The 20,936-nt window shown below is 56.3% G+C and overlaps 1 protein-coding gene across 7 annotated transcripts; it reads left to right on the top strand.

The window, feature by feature from the left end:
- The first annotated feature begins 1,634 nt into the window (after positions 1–1,634).
- SH3GLB2 (SH3 domain containing GRB2 like, endophilin B2) lies at positions 1,635–20,407 on the top strand. 7 transcript variants are annotated; one of them, XM_030293853.1, is made up of 14 exons: positions 1,635–1,739; positions 5,929–6,070; positions 6,902–7,030; positions 13,465–13,598; positions 13,853–13,945; positions 15,434–15,445; positions 16,121–16,183; positions 17,197–17,346; positions 17,742–17,765; positions 18,270–18,359; positions 18,672–18,772; positions 19,010–19,024; positions 19,119–19,359; positions 19,645–20,407. In XM_030293853.1, exons 1-14 carry the CDS (start codon positions 1,677–1,679, stop codon positions 19,750–19,752), a joined length of 1,365 nt encoding a protein of 454 aa, XP_030149713.1. In that variant the 5' UTR covers positions 1,635–1,676; the 3' UTR covers positions 19,753–20,407. The 7 variants fall into 7 exon arrangements, with proteins under 7 accessions (XP_030149713.1, XP_030149714.1, XP_030149716.1 ...); XM_030293854.1 differs by lacking the exon at positions 15,434–15,445; XM_030293856.1 differs by lacking the exon at positions 17,197–17,346.
- Positions 20,408–20,936: the final 529 nt, after the last annotated feature.

Raw genomic sequence — 20,936 nt, 5'->3', positions numbered from 1 at the left:
GATGAAGCCTAGAGGTGGAAAGCAAGGAGAGGCAGAGACAGGTAATAAGCCCTCTTCTGTGTCCCGTGAAAAGAAGGATGTAACTGTAGGCCTTCCCCCAGGCGCTGTGAGGAGGGAGGTTCATGATCAGCAAGTGTCCATGCCCCAAGGGCAGCCCATTCCTCTACCTTGACAGAACCCAAGCCTCCCCCACCTCTCCTCCCTCCCACACAACCCCTTCGCAAACCCTCTCCCAACTTTGGTGAACCAGAAGGCTTTTGGTTAACAACCAGAGGAGCCCCCAGCTAGCCTGTCCCCTGGCTCAGGTCCAAGCTGAGGGCAAAGTACAGGCTAACAGCACCCCCCACTGCCAGGTGGAATATGTGTGACATTCCACAGACACTCCTGGCTACCCAAGAACAAAGGAAAGGGGTTTAAGTGCTTGCCATGGTAATGTGGGAAACTAAGGCAAATAAAAATTAAATTCCCTCGCTGCCTATAGCCCATTGACAAGTCCTTGAAACCGGCAGAGTGACTTCCCTCTAGGAGTTCAGGTACTTCGATGATGACATTTTGCCCAGGGGCAAAAGAGAATCTTAGTTTAACATTATCCCAACCTCACAGATCCTGTAAGCCTACGTTAACATATAACAATTCCTTTGGCAACTTCCTGTGTCTCAACTCCCCTAAGATATATGTAGGCAATCATGCTCCAAGCTTAGGGCCGTCTGATATACATCTGAAGGGTCTCATGCCTGAGGTTTTAATAAAGGGTAATGAATGGCCTTTTCCTAGCAACAGCTCTCCCTTCAAGGTCCTGGAAACCTTTCTTCTAAAATTCCTTAGAGAATTACTCTATCCCTAACCCCCTCCCAACCTGAGAGTTACCCCTCATGACCCCAGTGCAGCTCTTCTGCCCACGGGTCCTGTCCCTATGCTTTAATAAAATCACCTTTTTGCACCAAAGATGTCTTCAAGAATTCTTTCTTGGCCGTGGGCTCTGGACCATCCCACCATCACCCCAAAACTTCATCACTTCGTGCCACCAAGGTCAGGGGCAGAGGAAGGGGACTAGAAAGGTCAAGGTGGTGGTGGTGGCGGGGTGGGCTGCATAGAGAGACCCAGAGCAAAAGAGGCAGAGAGATAGGAAGCTACGGGGCCTAGTAGATGAGTGGGCTGCGAATGGTCAAGGAGTGATGAAGAGGAACAAAGGGGCAAGGGGCTGTGGGACAAGGAACCGAGAGAGGCCAGTCAGATGGCAGGCGGAGGCCGCAGGGGGCAGCAGCCAGCCGCAGCAAACCTGGCGGCGTCCAGCAGGGCCGCTCCTAAGGCTCCACCCCCTGGCCCGCGCCCCGCCCCTCTCCGCACGCCCCGTCTGGCTCCTCCCCCGCGGCCCACTCCCCGCCCCGCACGCCCCGTCTGGCTCCTCCCCCGCGGGCCGCTCCCCGCCCCGCGCACCCCGGCTGGCTCCTCCCCCGCGGCCCGCTCCCCGCCCCGCGCACCCCGGCTGGCTCCTCCCCCGCGGCCCGCGCCCCGCCCTGCGCGCTCTGGCTAGCTCGGTGGCGGCGGCTGCGGGCAGGCGGGCGAGCTGAGGGCGGCGGTACCGGCAGCAGGTGGGCGGGGTGCGGGCCGACGGCGGCGGGCAGGGGGCGGCCAGGCTGCGCTCGGGCCGGGCGCGGCCGGCCGTGCGGCGCGCCATGGACTTCAACATGAAGAAGCTGGCATCGGACGCGGGCATCTTCTTCACCCGGGCGGTGCAGGTGAGGCCGTGCGCCCTGGGCCTCGCGCGGCCGGCTCTCGGGGCCCGGATGTGGGGCGGGCCGGGAGCGCCCCTTCAGTAGAGACGGGGGGCGCAGGAGAAGCCCCTCGGGCTGCCACCTGATTCCCCGCAGCGGGGATACCCTCCCCCCCCTCCCCCCTACTACTGCGCCGCTCAGAAGAGAGAAAGAGCCCGTGGCGTCTGGCCACTCTGGCCGCACCCTCAGCGTTGTCCAGGGCCGGGGACCGAGCCGGGCCTCGATTCTGCTGCCTGGGGCGAGGTATCAGGATTTACTGTTTCGACTGGCTGGGTTATCCGGCTTCCGTGGCGCCCGTCCCAGGAGGGGAGAGAGCACCGGGAGGCTCCTGCCTCCCCGCCCTTGCCCAGCAGTGACTCTGGCAGGCGCTTGGAGGCCTGAGTCCCAGGCCCAAGGACCGTGCACCCGCCACGACCCCTTCCCTGAGCCTCAGTCTCTGTACCTGTGCAATGGCCTGGTGGTACTGATTCCCTCAGGTCCCCATTACACGCTTGGATAGTCAGTCCGGAAGCCAAGACGGTTGGGATTATTTCCTTTCTGCTCCATGGGAGGCCTGTTTCTCTTATTTCTCTAAGCCTGGGGGATGGGGAAAGGGCTGAGGTCTGGCTGGGTTCCCTCCTTGGGAAGCTGTCCAGGCCGGTGATGCCGGAATTGGAAGAAGTTCTGTCCATTCCGGGGCCAGGAGAGAAACTGAGGCAGTATTGAGGAAAACCGAGAGTCAGCTATGGGCATGGATGCTCCCCCTCTTGTGACCTTGAGGAAGGGGCTTCATTTCTTAGCCTCAGTTTTTCAACCTGAAAAATGGGATTAGCAATCCCTCCCAGGATGGTCGTGAGGGTTCCGTGGTACCCTGCCCGTACGTACTCAGCAAAGGCAAGCTTACTGGTGGTGGTAATGTAGTTAGTATTGCACCTGTGTGGCATGTGACCTTGGGCAAGTCACTTACCTCAGAGCCTCCATGTCCCCTCCTGTCAGTCGGGTGTTAGCACCAGTCTGCCTCCAGGGGTGGCTGCAGACTTGGGGCTTGGCCTGTCGCAGTGCTCTGGGAACAAGTTCTGTTGTTTGTCCTTGCTGCTGTCGGTTCTCTGGAGAAGCCCAGCCCCAGAGAGTCTCTTGGAAACCCATGTGCCCATGTTTACTAGAAAGCACCATATCCCGTGTCCCATTGAGGATTAGTGGCCCAGCGAGGATTTGCTGCTTGCTGCTTCCAGCCCAGCAGGTGACCCCAGCCCGAGTGGGGATGCTAGGACCCCGGAACTCCTTGGTTATCCCCAGCTCATCTGGAAGGTGGGGAATCCTCCCCAGTGTTGATATGGCAACCACTCTATCTCCACATCTGGGAAGAACCTGATCTGCCAGTTTCCCCGATACCGTGGGGCCCTGGCACCTGACCTGGCCAGGGCCTGCAGAGCCTGGGGTGTGGGGAGGCTTGCGCCCCGTGGCCTCACTTCTCCTGGTGGGGGCAGGCCCGCCGGGTCGCCCATACTGGAGTGGGAGCCAGCGCCCAGGCTCCCGACTCCCGGGTGGAGGAGGGAGCTGGGAGCTTTATAAATAGAGGCTTTCTCTGGCTATGCACGCCCACCCTTGAGGCTGCCATCTTGCAGGGAGCAGCCTCGGACTCTGCAGACATCGGCCCCTAAAGCAAGAGGCTCTTTGTTTTTGTAGGGATGGGGCAGGGGTAGCAGGCCAAAGGAGAGAGAGGCTCGAAATGTGACCTGGGTAGGAGAGGACCCTTGGGGGACCCACTGAGGTCAGCCTGTGCTGGGATAGGAGTCAGTCAGACAGGAGGGATGGACGGGGGTCTTTCATATCAATGTGTGGGCAGCTTCTCTGCATAGGTGCCACCTTGCCATGTCCCAGGGCATGCTGGGAAAGCTGTCGGTCCCTCCGTGTGCCGGGGACACCTTTAAGAGCCTTGCCTCACCCCCAGCCAGTAGGGAACAGGAGCTAGGTCCTGGGAGAGAGCAGGATCCCTTTTGCATGGGTGATTCCGGGATGGCTTCCTGGTCCCCGAACCGTGCCTTGGAAGTCAGGAGGGGTTTGTGAAGTTGGCCCCGGGGGGCCGGGAACAAGGCAGGAAAACCTAGAGCATGTTCGAGTAAGATGCTAGTGCGGGTGAGAGCGGGCAGTGGAAGTGGGATGGGTGCCCAAGAGGTTGGGAAAAGCCCAGTAGGAATTTGAACCTGCGCAGATGTGGGGTGTGAGGGATGGGCACCCCGTGGCTCAGTGGGGAGTGGCTGCCGCTAACCTCGGTAAGCAGCAGTTATGCTGAGGCACGCATTTGGGTGACATGGTCGCCTAAACTAGGGTGATTGGTGCCATTGGGGTGAGGGGGTTCTTAGGTAGCTCCGAGGAGGGATGTGAATGGGGCCTTTTATTCATGGTGGTGACGGCAGCCGCTGACATTTATTAGGCCGGTGCTGTGTGTTTCCAAAATATTCCGTGAGACTGGGCCTGTCTGTTATCTCCGTTTGCCAGGGCGGGGAACCGAGGACCGGAGGGTGGTTTTGCCTTTCTAAGCCTTGGTTTGCTCATCTGGAAAGTGGGGCTGACGCTACCCCTCAAGGGGCTGGGTGAGGGGAGGCCTGCTCAGGGCCTGGCTCTGGGAGGCCCCAGTGTGGGGAGAGGTGGGAGGAGACGGAGGGGGGGGGGTGGAGGGGGGGCGGGGGGAGCAGCCGGTTCCCAGGTGGGGAGCTGCGGGCCATAAGCGTGGCCCACCCAGCCCTGCAGGGAGAAACCCGAGCCCTGTTGCATAATTGATGGCTGCCAAGCTAGAGCTGACTCTCTCCTCAGCAGTGGCTCTCTGCAGCTGGGCTGGAGCTTTCCTTGGCCTCTGGGTGATTTATCCTGCTAAGTAGTCTGGAGTCTCCAGACTCCCAGCCCATGATGGCCCTGCCTTGAGCCCTTGCTTAGCCTCGGTGGCATCATCTGTGACGTGGGAAAACTCGACCCATCTGCCTTGGAGGGCTACCGGAGGTGGGTCATTGGTGGCTTACTTAGCCCCGGGTTGGGCTCTAGATGTGGCCAACAGTATCTATTGCCGTTACTACTGATCTTACTCCTGCGGTCTGAGCCCTTTTGTTGTTTGGCCATGACCTTGAGCAGGCTCCTTCTCCTGGCTGGAGATGGCCTTCTCGATAAGAGGGGCCAGGACGTGGGACGGTTGCTGGTTGTTCCTGTGCGGCCTACACAGCTTCTGGTGGCTCTGACCATGTGACATCCTGGTTCTTGCCTGGCCTTGAGGCGGGGCTGCTGAGCTCTCTGGGCCCCGTGTGTGCCCAGGCAGTTGGCTCTGATGGGCCAGTGGTGTTCCCCATCCACTCACCGGGCAACCAGAGGCCAGCCATGTGGCTGTCCTGCCCACATACACTCCCTTTCAGTCCCAGCCTCCTCTCCGTCCACCAGCTCTACACAGCAGCACCTTAACACCGAACACCGACTCCCCGCCAGACCATGGCCTTCATGTCTTACCCACATCTTTCTTATTTCATCCTATTTCAGCTGTGAGGGAGCTGCTGTTATTTATTTTGCTCATTTTTCAGCTCTGGAAACTGATGCCAGAGAGGCAAAGCCACTTGCCCAAGGTCACGCAACTCTTCAGTGGTAGAACGGAGACTGGAATACGGTCCCTCTGATTCTGGGACCTGGGTTCCTCCCACTCGTCCCCTGGCACTCCCTCCCCGGTGGCTCCCAGCCCCCTACGGAGCCCTAAGATAACCCCAGACTTTGCTTCAGGCCCCATTTATTCCCTGTGCACCTGCTACCAAGTGCTTTCCTTCAGAGTTGGATTAGGAGGACCCCCAGAACTAGGCTCCCAAGGACTTCTTATTCCCTCCAAGTTATGTGCCAGATTTTCTGCAAATGTGCATTTTTGTTGGCGGGGGATAGAGGGAGTCTATAGCGTTCATTGGATTTCTAGAAGAAGCCACGATCCCCGAACTCTGGTCCAACCTAATTTTACAGAAGGGCAAACTGAAGCACAGAACAGGGTTGTAACTTGATCAAGGTCACAGAACAGGTCAGGGGCAGAGCAAATTTCTTAACCTTGGGCCTGGTTCTAGCCGGTGGGGGAGGTGTAGAAGGGTGGGGCAGGGGCAGTCCTCCCTTCCCCGCTTCTGAGTCCTCCCCACCTCTCTCAATCCTCCCCACACAGTTCACAGAAGAGAAATTCGGCCAGGCAGAGAAGACTGAGCTGGATGCCCACTTTGAAAACCTTCTGGCCCGGGCAGACAGCACCAAGAACTGGACCGAGAAAATCCTGCGGCAGACAGAGGTGCTGCTGCAGCCGAACCCTAGTGAGTGGGCCCGGGGTGGTCCCGGGCGAGGGGCGGAAAGCCACTGGCGGGAGGCCGGGGCTGCAGAGACCACGCGGGCGGGACTGGGCGGCAGGTGGGATTTGGTTGCTGGGGCTTCTGAGGCCCGCTGGTGGGTGGGGGGTGGGCAGTTAAAGAAATCAGCAGACTCAGTGGTGGGCTCCAGGATGCACTCTCTGGGGCAGCAGAAGTGTTAAGTTGTTCACAGAGGAGTTGAAGAAATGCTTGAAGCTAAAACACGCTTGGGAGAAGAGGTAGGAAAAACACGAGCCGGGTCTTTTGAGAGGGCAGCGAGGCCCAGAGATGGAAGAGGGCTTGCCCAGAGTCTGCTGCGAGCATGAGCAAGGAGTGAGCACAAGCAAAAGGCCAGGAGAGCCCAAGGGGAGGGTGGGGTGTCTTGGGGTCATGATGCTTGTCTGCCTGTAAGTCTGCTACACGACTGAGTGTCTCGAGGGCTTTCTGGAGCCAGCACCAGGGCCCTGTCCATATATGTGTTAGGTTCTATAAATCCATATTGTCCTGAGGGAGAAATGAATGGGCCTTGACTTTGGGCCGGTCACCCCCAGCCATGGGACCTGGGGCGGGCATGTCGCATCTCTGAGTTGTGGCTTCCTCCTCGCCAGAGTGAGGGGTCCTACGAGGTTGAGTGCCAGTGTCACAGGGTTGAGGTAGGCACCAGGAAGAACATTCTGCAAGTCACCAGGCCAGGCACCCCGTGGGCAGGCCCTGCGCTGCATCTGTTGCTGTCGCCGCGGCTTCTGTCCTCGGGTTGTACTGAAGAGCCCCGTGGCTTTGGCTGCTGTCTCCCTGCAGGTGCCCGAGTGGAGGAGTTCCTGTATGAGAAGCTGGACAGGAAGGTGCCCTCGCGGGTCACCAATGGGGAGCTGCTGGCACAGTACATGGCAGAGGCGGCTAGTGAGCTGGGGCCCACCACGCCCTATGGTGAGCCAAGCCCCATAGCCAGGGTCAGGGGTCATGGTCTCTTGCTCTCGACTTTCCCTGTCTCTCCCTTCCCTGCTTTCCCTTTTTTACTTTTTTTTATTAAAAAAATTTTTTTGTAATGTTTATTTATTTTTGAGAGGGAGACACAGAATCCAAAGGAGGCTCCAGACTCTCGAGCTGTCAGCACGGAGCCTGACGCGGGGCTTGAACTCACGGACCGCGAGATCATGACCTGGGCCAAAGTCAGACGCTCAGCCGACTGAGCCACCCAGGCGCCCCTCTTTCTCTGTCTTTTTTAAAGTACACAAATAATACCTGTGTTCATTCTACTTGTAAAAACCTCAACGGAAATGAAAATGGAGTGAAAAATGGAAGTGTCTCTCAACCAGTTTTGGTTTGAGCGCATTTTTTAATGGGATCGTACTGTGTGTCCCATTCTGCGGCCTGATTTTTAAACTTGGCATTGTTTTAGATACCTCTTCACTGTGGCGCTTATAGAGCCACCTCGATCTTTTTTTTTTTTTTTAACTTTTAAAGTTTTATTGCGGTATAATTTACATACCATAAAATGCACCTGTTTTAAATGTGTAATGCAATGATTTTTAGTAAATTTAGACTTGTGCAAACATCCCCCCAATCCGATTTAAAGAACATTTCTGTCACCTGCAAAAAGTGCCATGTCTACTTAGACTCGGTCCCCAGTCCCATCCCCTGCCAACTGCTAATGTGCACTGTGTGTCTGTAAACTTGCTTTTTCTGAACATTTCACATAAATGGAATCAGATGTTGTGTCGCGTTTTGCATCTGGCTTCTTTTCCCGAGCGTAATGTCTCTGAGGTTCATCCTTGTTGTAACAACATGTTTAAAGATTTCACTCCGTGGGGGTGCCTGGGTGGCTCAGCCGGTTAAGCGCGTGACTTCGGCTCAGATCATGATCTAACAGTTTGTGGGTTTGAGCCCCAAGTCAGGCTCTGTGCTGACAGCTCAGAGCCTGGAACCTGCTTCAGATTCTGGGTCTCCTTCTCTCTCTGCCCCTCCCCCTCTCACTCTCTCTCTCAAAATTAAACATTTAAAAAATTAAAAAAAAAAAAGATTTCACTCCTTGTAATTGTTGGATAGTATTCTATTGTATGGCTAGGCCACATTTTCTTTATCCATTCACCATTTGATAGACATTTGGTTTGTTTCCTTATGAACGTTTGCATACAGAACTTTGTGAGGACATAGGTTTTCACTTCTCCTGGACATATATACCTAGGAGTGGACTTGTTAGGTCACATGGTAAACTTATGTTTAACTTTTTAGAAAATTACCAAACTTTTTCAAAGTGGCTGTGTGCAGGTGGTGGTTAATTTCCAAATATTGGTGGATTTTCCAAGTTTCCTTCTGTTGTTGGTTTCTGATTTCGCTCAGGTCAGAGAACATGCTTTGTATGATTTTAATCCTTTTACATTTATTAAGACTTGGCTTAGTCTGCAGTCTCTCCTGGAGATTGTTGGTGTTCACTTAAGAAGTTTGTATGTTATGTTGTTGTGGGGTGGAGTGTTCCAGAGATGACAGACTAAATTGGTTCATGGTGTTGTTCAAGTCTTCTGTGTGCTTGCTGATTTTGTCTTGTTCTGTACATTATTGGGAAGTGCTGAAGTCTCCCAACTATTTCTGTTTAATTGTCTGTTTCTGGCTTCTGTCTGTCAGTGTTTGCTTCATGTATTTTTGGAGCTCTGTTGTTAGGTCTGTATGTTTATTGTTGTTATATCTCCCTGATGAAGGGGCTCTTTTTTTTTTTTTTTTTAATTTTTTTTTAACGTTTATTTATTTTTGAGACAGAGAAAGACAGAGCATGAACAGGGGAGGGGCAGAGAGAGAGGGAGACACAGAATCTGAAACAGGCTCCAGGCTCCAAGCCGCCAGCACAGAGCCCGACGCGGGGCTCGAACTCACGGACCGTGAGATCATGACCTGAGCCGAAGTCAGACGCTTAACCGACCAAGCCACCCAGGCGCCCCTGAACGGGCTCTTTTATCATTGTAAAATACTGGTCTTTGTCTCTGGCCATATTTGTCTTTTTTTTTTTTTTTTTTTTTAATTTGGTCACATTTGTCTTAAAGTCCATTTTATCCAATAGTAGTTCACCCACTCCTGTTCTCTTATGGTTATTGTTTACATAATATATCTTTTTCTCTCCTTTTATTTTCAATCTATTTACATATTTAAACCTAAAGTCTATCTTTTATAGACAGCATATATTTTGATTTAAAAATAATTCAGTCTGACCATCCTTTGATTGGAGTGTTTAATCCATTTATATTTAATGTAATTATTGATGTGGTTGGATTTACAGATGCCATCTTCTTATTATTTTCTCTGTCTCAGGTCATTTTTGTTCATATGTTCCTCCTTTACTCCTTCTGTCATGTTAAATAGAAATTTCCAAGTGTAGCATTTTAATTTCTTTGTTGCTTTTTAACAAAAAGCTTTTCTTAGTGGTTTTACAGTGTGTAATTTAACTTATTGCGGTTGGCTTCAGAATATTGACTTAATTCCAGTAAATATAGAAACTTTGCTCCAGTATAACTCCATCCCCCTCCCTTCTTCCTTTGTGCTATTATCATATAAATTTCATCTCTGTTTTGTATAAACCCAATAATATAGTGTTATTGTTTTGTTGTTGTTCCTGTTTTTGAGAGACACAGTGCCATTGGGGGAGGGGCAGAGAGAGGAAGACACAGAATCTGAAGCAGGCTCCAGGCTCTGAGCTGTCGGCACAGAGCCTGATGCAGGGTTTGAACTCACAAGCTGTGAGATCATGACCGAAGCCAAAGTCGGACGCTCAACCCACTGAGCCACCCGGGTGCCCCGTATAGTTATTGTTTTATACAGTTGTCTTTTAAATCAGTTAAGAAAAGAGAAAAAATATGTATTTTTTATATTTGCTGATGTAATTCCCTTTATTGGTTGTCTCTATTGCTTTATGTGGGTTCAAGTTACCACCATCTGGTGTTATTACCTTTGAACGTGAAGTATTCTGTAGCAGGTTGCCTAGCAATGTATTCTCTCAGTCTTGTTAATTTGGGAATGTCTTTATTTTATGTTCACTTTCTTTTTTTTTTTTAATTTTTTTTAAATGTTTGTGAGAGAGACAGAGGCAGGGGAGGGGCAGAGAGAGAGGGAGACACAGAATCCGAAGCAGGCTCCAGGCTGAGCTGTCAGCACAGAGCCTGACACGGGGCTCGAACTCATGGACCACGAGATCATGACCTGAGCTGAAGTCAGACGCCTAACCGACTGAGCCACCCAGGCGCCCCTATGTTCACTTTTGGAGGACAGTCTTGCTATACGTAGAATTCTTGGATGGATGAGAGTTTTTTCATTTTATCACTTGGAATATCATTTCACTGCTGTCTGGCCTCCATTGTTTCTTTTTTCTTTTCTTTCCTTTTCTTTTTTTTTTTTAATTTTTTTTTTTTTTAACGTTTATTTATTTTTGAGACAGAGAGAGACAGAGCATGAACGGGGGAGGGTCAGAGAGAGGGAGACACAGAATCTGAAACAGGCTCCAGGCTCCGAGCTGTCAGCACAGAGCCCGACGTGGGGCTCGAACTCACGGAGTGTGAGATCTTGACCTGAGCCGAAGTCGGCCGCCCAACCGACTGAGCCACCCAGGCGCCCCTTTTCTTTTCTTTTTTTAAATTTAAGTAATCTCTACACCCACCGTGAGGCTCAAACTCATGACCCTGAGATCAAGAGTCACTCGCTTTTGCAGCCAAGCCAGCCAGACACCCATTCTGATGAGAAGTCATGTGTTCATCTCATTGTGGCTCCCTTGTATGTGATGAGTGGCTCCTCTCTTGCTGTTTTTAAGATTTTTTGTCTTTGGCTTTCAGCAGCTTGACTGAGGCGTCCCCGCGGTTAACGGTCCACCTTATTGTATTCATCCTATTTGGGGTTTGTTGAGTTGCTTGGATATGGACATGAATGTTTTCCGTCAAAATCAGGACATTTTCTGCAATTATTTCTTCAAATATTTTTTCTGTCCCCTTCTGTCCTCTTCTTCTCTCCCACTGCTCATATGTTGGTTTGTTTCATGGTGTCCTGTAGGTCTTTGAGATTCTGTTCATTGTTATTCACTCGTTTTTCTTTGCGTGCTTCAGATTAGATCCTCTCTGTTGATCTGTCTTTGAAGTTGCTGATTTCTCCTTTGGCTAGCTTGGACTTGCTGTTGAGCCCTTCTGGTAGATTCTGTATATCAGTTGTGGTGCTTTTTAACTCCGGAGTTTTCTTTTTAATAGTTTTTATCTCTTTCTTGATATTTATATGATGAGTCATTGCCATCACATTTTTCTTTAAGCATTAAATATATATACATATATATATGCACATGTTATATATATATATGTATATACACACATATACATATACGTTTTATATATATATGTATGTATATACGTGTGTGTGTGTGTGTATATATATATATATATATATATATATACACACACATATACGTATATATATACATGCACCTGGGTGGCTCAGTTGGTTGAGTATCTGATGTCGGCTCAGGTCATGATCTCGTGGTTCATGAGTTCGAGCCCACATGGGGCTCTGTGCTGACAGCTTGGAGCCTGGAACCTGCTTCAGATTCTGTGTCCCCCTCTCTCTCTGCCCCTATTTGCTCACACTCTGTCTCTCTCTCTTTCTCTCAAAAATAAATATTTTTTAAAAATGTGTATATATATATATATGTATATGTATATATACACACATAGCCTGTAGCCTCTTAGGAGTCTTCGCTAAATCTAACGTCTGAGTCTCCTTAGAGACTCCGTGACTACTGATTGCTTTTTTTCTTCTGTGTATTGCCCATACTTACCTATTTCTTTGCATGTCTTAGAGTGTTTTGCTAAAATCTGGACATCTACAAAAATTTTAATACTTTTTTTTTTTTTTTTTTTTTTTGAGAGAGAGAGAGTCGGGGAGGGGCAGAGAGAGAGGGAGACAGAGGATCTGAAGCAGGCTCTGCGCTGACAGCAGGGAGCCCGATGTGGGGCTCGAACCCACAAGCCATAAGATCATGACCTGATCTGGACATTTTAGATAATAGAGTAGCTGTGGATTCTGAATCACTTGGGGGTTGTTATTGCTTTGTTTGTTTAGAAACTCACCCGAGCTGGTTGTTTTGAGTCGGTCTTCCTTCCAGTATGAGGCTGCTGCTTTCACATTTTTTTAAGGCATTCTTTTTATTTTTAAGCCAAGCGTCCTGGGGTTTGCTCCTGGGTTAGCGTATGTTAGTCGTCAGGCAGTGATGGTCAGAGGTTGCGCTTAAACATCTTGCACCATTAAGGCTTTACTGATGAATTTATGGCTGTATTGGGGAACACATTCGAAATTCAAGCAGTTTACACATCTGACCGGCTTTTACTTTGTGTGTAGAGCCTCCTGTTTGGCCAGGGATGAGTAGGGTTCTCTCCATTCTGAGTCTGCTGCACACACACAGGTATAGCCTTCCAGACCACCAGAGATATCTGGGAGTTCGTCAAGGCCCAAACGGCTATCTTGTTTCCAGAGCTCCTGATAAATTTCTGGCAGGTCTGTTGCAACCAGTGTTCCCTGTTCAAGTCAGCTGTAATGTTGGCCTTTCCCAATTATTTACCATTGAGATTGCTATTGTTCTTGACAGCGTCCCGTGGATTTCTCTGTGCTCCAGCCCAAATCCATTCGGCCCTAATCCCACTACCTTCCCCAACCCCCCCACCCCTGCCCACCTAGCAGTGAGGCTGCCGAGGAGATGGGAGTCCTCCCAGGCTAGAAAGCTACAGGCTCCCACTGTTCTTAGTAAGGTCCGGTAGCTCTTGAGTAAATATCCTCAGTTTATTTGCCTATGGCCAATTTCCAGAGTCCAGAAATGTTTGCTTTTGACAATTGCGTCTACTTTTTTTTTTTTTTTTTTTTGAGAGAGAAACAGCGAGCGGGGGAGGGGCAGAGAGCAAGGGGGACAGAGGATCCCAAGAGGGCTCCGCGCTGACAGCAGAGAACCCGACACGAGGCTCAGTGGGGCTCGAACCCACCAACCACGAGATCCTGACCTGAGCCGAAGTCAGACGCTCGACCGACTAAGCCACCCGGGCGCCCCGAGTCCACTTTTTGTCATTGCTTTTTGGGAACGGGATTCGTCGAGCTCCTTTCTCTGTTCTGGAAGTCCCACTCCTACCCCCTGTTTGTAATGTAGTGCTCCGTGCTCTGGACGCCCCACTATTTACTTGTCAGTCCCCAGATGATGGGTACGTAGGCTGCTCCCACGTTTTCCCCAGCCAGCCGTTCCGTGCTGGGCATACTTGCTCATGGCTCCTCGGCACGCCTCTGTCCGGCCTCTCCCCTACTCCTGGGGGTCGCAGCAGCCTGCGCCTCTCCCTCACCCTGAAACTCCATTTACTCAGGGAAGACGCTGATCAAGGTGGCAGAAGCTGAAAAGCGCCTGGGAGCCGCGGAGAGGGACTTCATCCACACAGCCTCCATCAACTTCCTCACGCCTCTGCGCAACTTCCTGGAAGGGGACTGGAAGACAATTTCGGTGAGAGACCGGGGGCCACTCTGCTTCCTGGGAGCCGTGGCTTCCTTCTCCTCCGAGCTGCTGGGCGTAGGCTCTCCTCCCGTGTCGGGAAGCTGGCACTCCGGGACCTCCTCAGACGTGGCTCCTGTGGGCCGAGTGCCATAGTGGGTGACCTCCCCTGTCTGGGCCTCAGTTTCCCCATGTGGACCAGATGGCCCAGTGGGATCTCCCAAGGCTGCCCGGGGTCTCACTCTTCCCTTTCCCCTGCCCCACAGAAGGAGAGACGTCTTCTCCAAAACCGCCGTCTGGACTTGGATGCCTGCAAAGCGCGGCTGAAGAAGGCCAAGGCTGCAGAAGCCAAAGCCACGGTACGTGTCCCTGCCGGTCTCCTGCCCCTGCCCAGCTCTGTTTGGAGCCAGGGAGGGTGAAGGGACCTGATGTTTGGCATGACCTTTCTTCCCTGTCCCTGCCTGGAGAGGCCTGGCTCGGGGGGCGCTGGTCCTGGCTGACCGCTTTGGGTCACGCCTCTCTGCCCCTACAAGGGAACCCTGGCGGCCCAGAGCTCTGGGTCCCAGGGCAGACATTTACGGGGTGGGCTGAGGGCATGCCACAGCCTCCCCAGACAGACAACCAGTTGGGAGTTTCTCGCATGGCCCTGCCCTGCCCTTCCCCGGATGCTCGGCTCTGTCCCCCGGCTCTGCCCGGGCATGGCTCCCCCTTACTAACTCCCCTGCCCGCTGCTCCAGTGCTGGTCCGGGGGTGCCCTGATGGTGTGAACCCCGGAGCTAGACCACCCACCTTCTCAGGGCCCTCCTCAGGGCCACCTTCTCAGAGGCATGACCGAGGAAGGACCCTTTCAGGTTAGCCCCATGACACGGGGTCGGGCCGGGACCTCACGGTTCTCTGTTTACTCTTGGCTCACTGAGGCCTGCCCAGCCTGGCCAGGCCAGTGGACGCAGCGTGGCGCAGTTTGACCAGGGCAAGGCCAGGGTGGGGAGAGTGGGCCTGAGGGCGAGCATACTCCTGGCATGCCGGGCTACTTGGGGGTACGGGGGCCTAGAGGCCACCTTGCACTCTGAGGAGGGAACTCCCAGGTCCAGGGAAGGCCGGGGGTACCACCACCTGTGCCTGCCCAGCTCTCAGCTGCCCATGAGGGTTCTAGCCCCAAACCCTCCTTGCGTTCCCCTCCCACAGTGTGGCCACTGGGGACCATGGAGCCCGGGCCTGCACTGCCTCTGGGGACAGCCAAGGGCAGGGTCTCACTCATCCAGGTGTGTGGGGCCAGATCAGAGGCAGGTCTCAGCCACTGGAGTCCTGCTGTGGTTGGGTAGGATGACGTGTGGCCACAAGGTTGACCTCTCTAAGTCACCTGGACAGGACAGTCTCCCCATCACCCAGGGCTAGACCGTCTCTCTGGAGTACCTTGGCCAGAACAAGCTCATCCTCCATCAGTCAGGCCAGGGGAGCCTTTCCTTAGTCACTGGAGTGGCAGGACCCCTTCTCCAGTTGTCCGGCCTGGACAACCTCCAGCCTTTGGGTCAGACCAGGATACCCTCCGCAGAGCCAGGCCCTGGGCAGCCCAGCTATGGCGAGCGTCCCAGAGGACTGGAGGCTGGCAGGTCACACCCTCACCCCACCCCCTAAACACACACACACACACACACACACACACACACACACGTGTGCGCACGCGCGCGCATAGCAGGACTCCTTCTGGAGGGCAGGGTCAACTGCCCGCCCACCACCTGCTGTCCCCTCCCGCCGGGGCCCGGGGGGGCCTGCTCCCGCCTGCGCTGTGGACTCACTAACTCTTTGTTTTTGTTCCTTTCCGTTCTGCTTTGGGTAACTTGGCTCAGTGTGAGGGAGATGTGAGTATACCTGTCCCACGTGCTGTGCTGCTTCTGGTTTGCCCGTCCCAGCCTCGGGCCGCAGTGCCGTGGCTGGCCCAGGGGACACATCCTGGGCATTTTGCAAGCAGCTGGTCTCCCCACCAGAGCCTCTGCCACGCGTAGCCTCTGGCTTAGGGGGACGCCAGGCACTGGAGCCTGTGAGTCAGCTTTTTGCAAATGTGGGAAGCCTGTCACCCTGTCCATCCATGCATCCACCTGTCCATCTTGTTGTGGGGGAGGGGCCCGGTCCTTGCTGCAGGAGCGAGAGAGGTGCTGTGTGGAGATCCTGGGCCTGAGGAAGCTGGGGCGGGAGACGGGTTTTGTCTGGAGGGCTGTGGCTCCAGCCGGGGCATCTGAGTGAGACGGGGGTCCAGGGAGGAGGGGGCCAGGCCCAGTCTGCGACTCACCCGGAGGCTCCCTGGCATCTGCTCTCCTGGGCTCCCAGCGTGACCACCCACTTGGTCTTTGTCTGACTCTCCGCGTCCCTATGCCCACCTCGCCCCCAGGAGGTTGGAGCAGGGAGAGGGGTCCACGTGGTATGTGTCTGCAGCCTCCCGTCCCTTGGGCCGGGGCTCCTGGCCTCTCCTTGTGGGAGATTCTGGGGCGGCGCCCGGCCCCACTTGACCCCCTTCCCCCGTGACCTCTTCCCGCCAGACGGTGCCTGACTTTCAGGAGACTAGACCTCGTAATTACATTCTCTCGGCCAGCGCCTCCGCGGTAAGCGCCCCACCCCGGCCGCCCGGCCTCCCTGCGCCCGCCCCCCCGGCACGGGGCAGCCACACAGCACAGCAGCAGGAGCACAGGGCATGTCCTGAGAGCCGGGAGGACTGGAGGGCCGCAGCCCCGCCTCGGGCCCCCTGCCTGCCCCCCTGCGCCCACGGTGCTGGCCTCGCTTCCCTGTGCGCCCTGCTGGAGGTGGAGGCCCGGCCAGCCGCACCGGACGGCACAGGGAGCTGCGGGGCAGTGGACCCATCCCCCCCCCCCTGCCGGGGCCCTGAGGTCTGCCCCTCCCGCCCCCCCCCCCCCACCGCCCCCGCCGGCCCGCCATGGGTTCACAGACCCGGGACTGGAGACGAGGGTGGTGCTGTTCTGCCTCTCTGACACGGTGTCGTGGCAGCGAGGAGAGGCCCAGAGAACGAGCAGGGAGAGTGGGGGGCCCCGAGGGAGCGGGCCGGCGGGCCGAGGATAGAAGGAAGGAGGTGGGCAGGGTGGGGTCGCGAAGGGTTCCGTTGTCGTGGGATCTCTTCTTCACCGCTTCGTCCGGCTACTAGGTGTTTACCTGTAGTTTGGAGCATGGGCCACCCACGTCCGTCCCATCGTACCTGTGGCCACCACAGGTGGCTGTGCCTCTTCTGCCTTTTTCTCCCACCTTCCATTTCTGCCCTGGGCGGCACGCCGTGGCACAGACCCGCTGGCTCTCCTTCACCTTTGTCCCTGCATGTTGCCGCCAGTGTCTGTGCACTCACGCGGTGGCTGGGCCATCGTTCCCCTGGGGCGGGGGCCCCGGTTCACTCCACCAGGCCCCTCTTGCTGGGTGCCCTCTATACACACGCGTGGGGGCCGCTCCCCACGTTTTGGTTTTCTCAGTGGCACTGTGGCGGGACACCTCGGTCCACAGAGCTAACCTTGTCTTGCTTTCAGGTTATCATCTTAGGATAGACCTCCCACACTGGGCAGGAGAAATGGGTCTCCTAAGTCGTGGCGGGGGGAGGGGGGTCTTTCTTCTTTAGACTCTGGATGACACTTCCTGCCCCCTTTCCTGGGCCGAGTGGAAGGAGGAATATCCTGGAGGGTGGAGACCGCCCTGTTTTTTTCTTTTGCCATTGAACCCCAGTGTGACTCGGGCACGAGGCTGCCTTTCTCTGCAGAAGGACAGAAAGGTTCAGTGACTGGCCTAGGGTCACACGGTCCTGCGTCCCAGCCCACCAGCCTTAGCTGAGTGTCAGGGTGGGACGGGGGACGCTCGGTCTCCCGTCAGAGCCCGGGGGCTTACGCTGTAGGAGAAACCCCGGCAGGACTTCCCAGCTGGCTGTGCCCCACCTTCCCTGCATGCGGCATGTTGGACTGGACCGTGGTTGTCCGCGCCCCTGCTCACACCAGGCCACGTCCCCGCCTCAGCTCCTGGTTGGGTTACGGGTATGGGGTGGGAAGAGGTGGGCTCTCGGGGAGCTGGGGCAGGACGCGGGCTCTGGGGTTCAGCTCTCCTCCCTCTACTCCCCCGCTGACCGGTGCCCCCTCCCTCCCCTGCTGCGCGGTCCTGTTGCGGTCACTGAAGCTCTGGAATGATGAGGTGGACAAGGTGAGTCTGGGCTCGGGAGGCTCGGGAGGCTCGCGAGGCTCGCGAGCAGAGGCTTGAAGCAGGTTGGGAGGGGGGAGGGGTCAGATTGGTTTCTAGTTCTGGGTTCTGTCCTGGGTCGGGGCCACTGTGAGGGTATCGCTTCCCCTCTGTGGGGGACTGCCCCCACAGTCCCTCTGGGCACACGGGAGTGGCGCTGTCGGGTGGCGAGGTACCGGGTGTCAGAGGTCCTAGCCAAACACCCGTGGGTCTGTCTCTGGCCACCGGTCACAGCATGGGTCCAGAGGGGTCCCAGCAGGGTTATGGCTGCCCCAGGGGCCAGGGCTCCAGGCCTGAGAAGCGCACCCCTGCCTCCAAGAGGTCTGTGTCCCCAGGGGGAAGTGCCATCTGCATCCAGAGTAGAACAGGGCTGCTCCTGGTGGGCGTCGGGGCCGCGGGAAGGGGTGGCAGGAAGGACGGCGGGGGCCACTGCTGCTGTCCTACATTCTCACACTGTGCCCTTCCCAGGCCGAGCAGGAGCTCCGAGTGGCCCAGACCGAGTTTGACCGGCAGGCAGAAGTGACCCGGCTCCTGCTGGAGGGAATCAGCAGCACTCACGTGAGTCCTGCCCCGTGTCGCCCTTCCATCGTCCCCTGTCTTCCTGCCCCTCCCCCCCCCCAAGCGGTCCACAATGAGGCGGGCGATGAAGTTGGATCTCAGAAGCAGGCGGTGAGGGGCAGCGCTGGAGCCCATGGTCCTGAGGGTGGAACTTGAGCTCTGTTCCAGGTGCCACAGAGCAAGTGCCAAAGGCTGGATGGCCCTCCCCCCTGCTCCAGGGGGGCAGCAGGGAGCGGGGTGGGGGAGGGAACATCTCACCTCCCGGGCCACCGCTCACCCCGCTCACCACGGGCACCGCTCTCCTCCCTGCAGGTGAACCACCTTCGCTGCCTCCATGAGTTCGTGGAGTCCCAGACGACTTACTACGCGCAGTGCTACCGTCACATGCTGGACTTACAGAAACAGCTGGGCAGGTGCCCACTGGGGTCCCCTGGCTCCCAGGCCTAAGCTCAGAAAGCCCTACGACACACAGGGCGGGTAGAGGGCTGAACCTTGTGTCGGGGGCATCACACCCCCCTGGACAACAGTGAGGTGGTGGGCCCTGACCTCTGAGCGCGGTCTCTCGAGAACGCCCGGGTGGGAGGATGGCAGGGACTGGGCGGTGCATCTCACGTTTCCCCTTGCCTTGCTTTTCCCCCTCACGCTGCCAGCTCCCAGGGAGCCATGTAAGTAGCGGCAGCGGGCCCAGGCGGGGTTTGGTGGGACGCGTGGGACTCCCGTGGGGACGTGGCCCCCGGCTGAGATGTTGCACCTGTTCAGATTCCCAGGCACCTTCGTGGGCACCACGGAGCCCGCCTCCCCGCCCCTCAGCAGCAGCTCACCTACCACCGCCGCGGCCACTATGCCCGTGGGGCCCTCTGTGGCTGGCCTGGCCCCTCCAGGGGAGGCTGCTCTCCGCCTGGAGGAGGTGAGCCCACCCGCCAGCGGGACCCGGAAGGCCCGGGTGCTCTACGACTACGAGGCGGCTGACAGCAGCGAGTTGGCCCTGCTGGCTGATGAGGTAGGCCTGGTGCCACAGGGGTGGGGCAGAGGGCGGGCCCAGGAGCATCAGGGAACCCGAACGGGGAGCCCCCCAACCACTGCCTCCAAGTCTCTGAGGGGCCCTGGGGGTGGAGCTGGGGGGTAAGTGGAGGCAGCTCCAGCTCTGAGGAACAGGCTCTAGGTAGAGCAGGTGAGTTCCTGTCTCTGGACGTACAGATGCCCGTGTGTCACGAGACTGTGGCAACCCCGTCCCCACGCCGGTTCTGCCCCTGCTCGGGTGTGACCTTCCCTCTGCCCTCTTCAGCTCATCACCGTCTACAGCCTGCCCGGCATGGACCCTGACTGGCTCATTGGCGAGAGAGGCAACAAGAAGGGCAAGGTCCCGGTCACCTACTTGGAACTGCTCAGCTAAGCAGGCCCCTCCAGGCCCCCCCCCCCCCGCCCCCGGTTCTGGCCCGGGCGGGAGAGGACGTGTGCAGCCCCACCACCTGTCTGTCGGTGACTCAGCTGCTCGGGGTGGGGAGACCAGCCCCATTCCGTCCACGTCCCCGGTCGTCCAGCTGTGAGGGGGCCCCAGAGGCTGAATGGTCCCAGCCCCTCCCCCAGCCCTGCTTCTGGAGCCCCTGGCGCTGTCTGCACCCACTGAGCTCCCCAGCTCTGCGGTCCCCCCCGCTCCTGCTGAGGAGGGGCGGCTGGCTGCAGTGCCGCCCCAGGCACCTCGGCTCCCCGCGGGGGTCGGAGCGCTAGGCCTGCAGCGGCCCGGGGCACACCCTTGGCAAGAGAGCACCTGCCTTTTGGTTGCCAAAAGCAGCAGCGGGGGGAAGGTGGGCAGGTCTGCGGCGGGCCTGGGGACGGGCGCCGGCCCCTCTGGGTGGACTGGAGCGAGGGGCGCCTGGCCGGAGTGGCATCTCCTGGGTGCTCCCCTCCCCTACCCCCTCAAGACCGCTCAAGCCAAGTTCGGTGGCTGCAGCCTGCACCTCTCCACACTCACTTTTTAACTGACCTTTTTACTCTGCCTGTCTGCTTGCTGTAGAGCCAGTGACAAACAATAAATCATCCTTCACGGGCATGTTGCCTGGGCTCCTATCGGGCTGCGGACCCCACGGGCTGGCCTGGAGGGTGGGAAAGGGAAGCAAGCATTCACCTGCCAGCTTCCTCCTCCTTCCTTCACGGGCCTCGCTTTCTCCCACAGGGCCTGTGCTGCTCGGATGGGACTACTCTTCCTGCACTTGAGGCTGCACTAAGAGACATTTTATCCCTAAGGAGAACTTTCATAAATTTGGGCCGTGGAGTGGACTAAAATTTGCATGAGGGTTTCAGCTGGTAACTGCCGGCTGCCAGTGCTTCCTGTGGCCGGCCACTGAGCCTCGCCCGTTCACGTGTTCGCGTGTTGTCCTCACAGAGGAGGGAAGAAGAGATCAGAAAGAGTCACCTCCTCAAGGTTCTGTAACTGGCAAGCAGCCGTGCAGGGACTCTAGCCCAGGTCAGTCTGATTCTAGAAACTTCAAGCGGTGGCTCTGGCCTGCAAGCCAGGTGTCAGATTAAGCACCGAGCCCAGCACTCTCGTGATTAGGTCCTGAGGAGGCCAGAGGCTGG

The sequence above is a fragment of the Lynx canadensis genome, chromosome D4 (assembly GCF_007474595.2).
Source record: "Lynx canadensis isolate LIC74 chromosome D4, mLynCan4.pri.v2, whole genome shotgun sequence".
NCBI lineage: Eukaryota > Metazoa > Chordata > Mammalia > Carnivora > Felidae > Lynx > Lynx canadensis.
The sequence above is the reverse complement of the archived record's forward strand: the minus strand, read 5'-3'. Positions and strand labels throughout refer to the sequence as shown.

Excerpts from the sequence above, each read along its gene's own strand:
- SH3GLB2 (XM_030293853.1), top strand. The coding sequence starts at position 1,677 with ATGGACTTCAACATGAAGAAGCTGGCATCGGACGCGGGCATCTTCTTC. Across the intron at positions 6,071-6,901 it reads GCTGCTGCAGCCGAACCCTA|GTGCCCGAGTGGAGGAGTTC; the intron begins GTGAGTGGGCCC and ends GTCTCCCTGCAG. Across the intron at positions 18,360-18,671 it reads AGGGAATCAGCAGCACTCAC|GTGAACCACCTTCGCTGCCT; the intron begins GTGAGTCCTGCC and ends TCCTCCCTGCAG.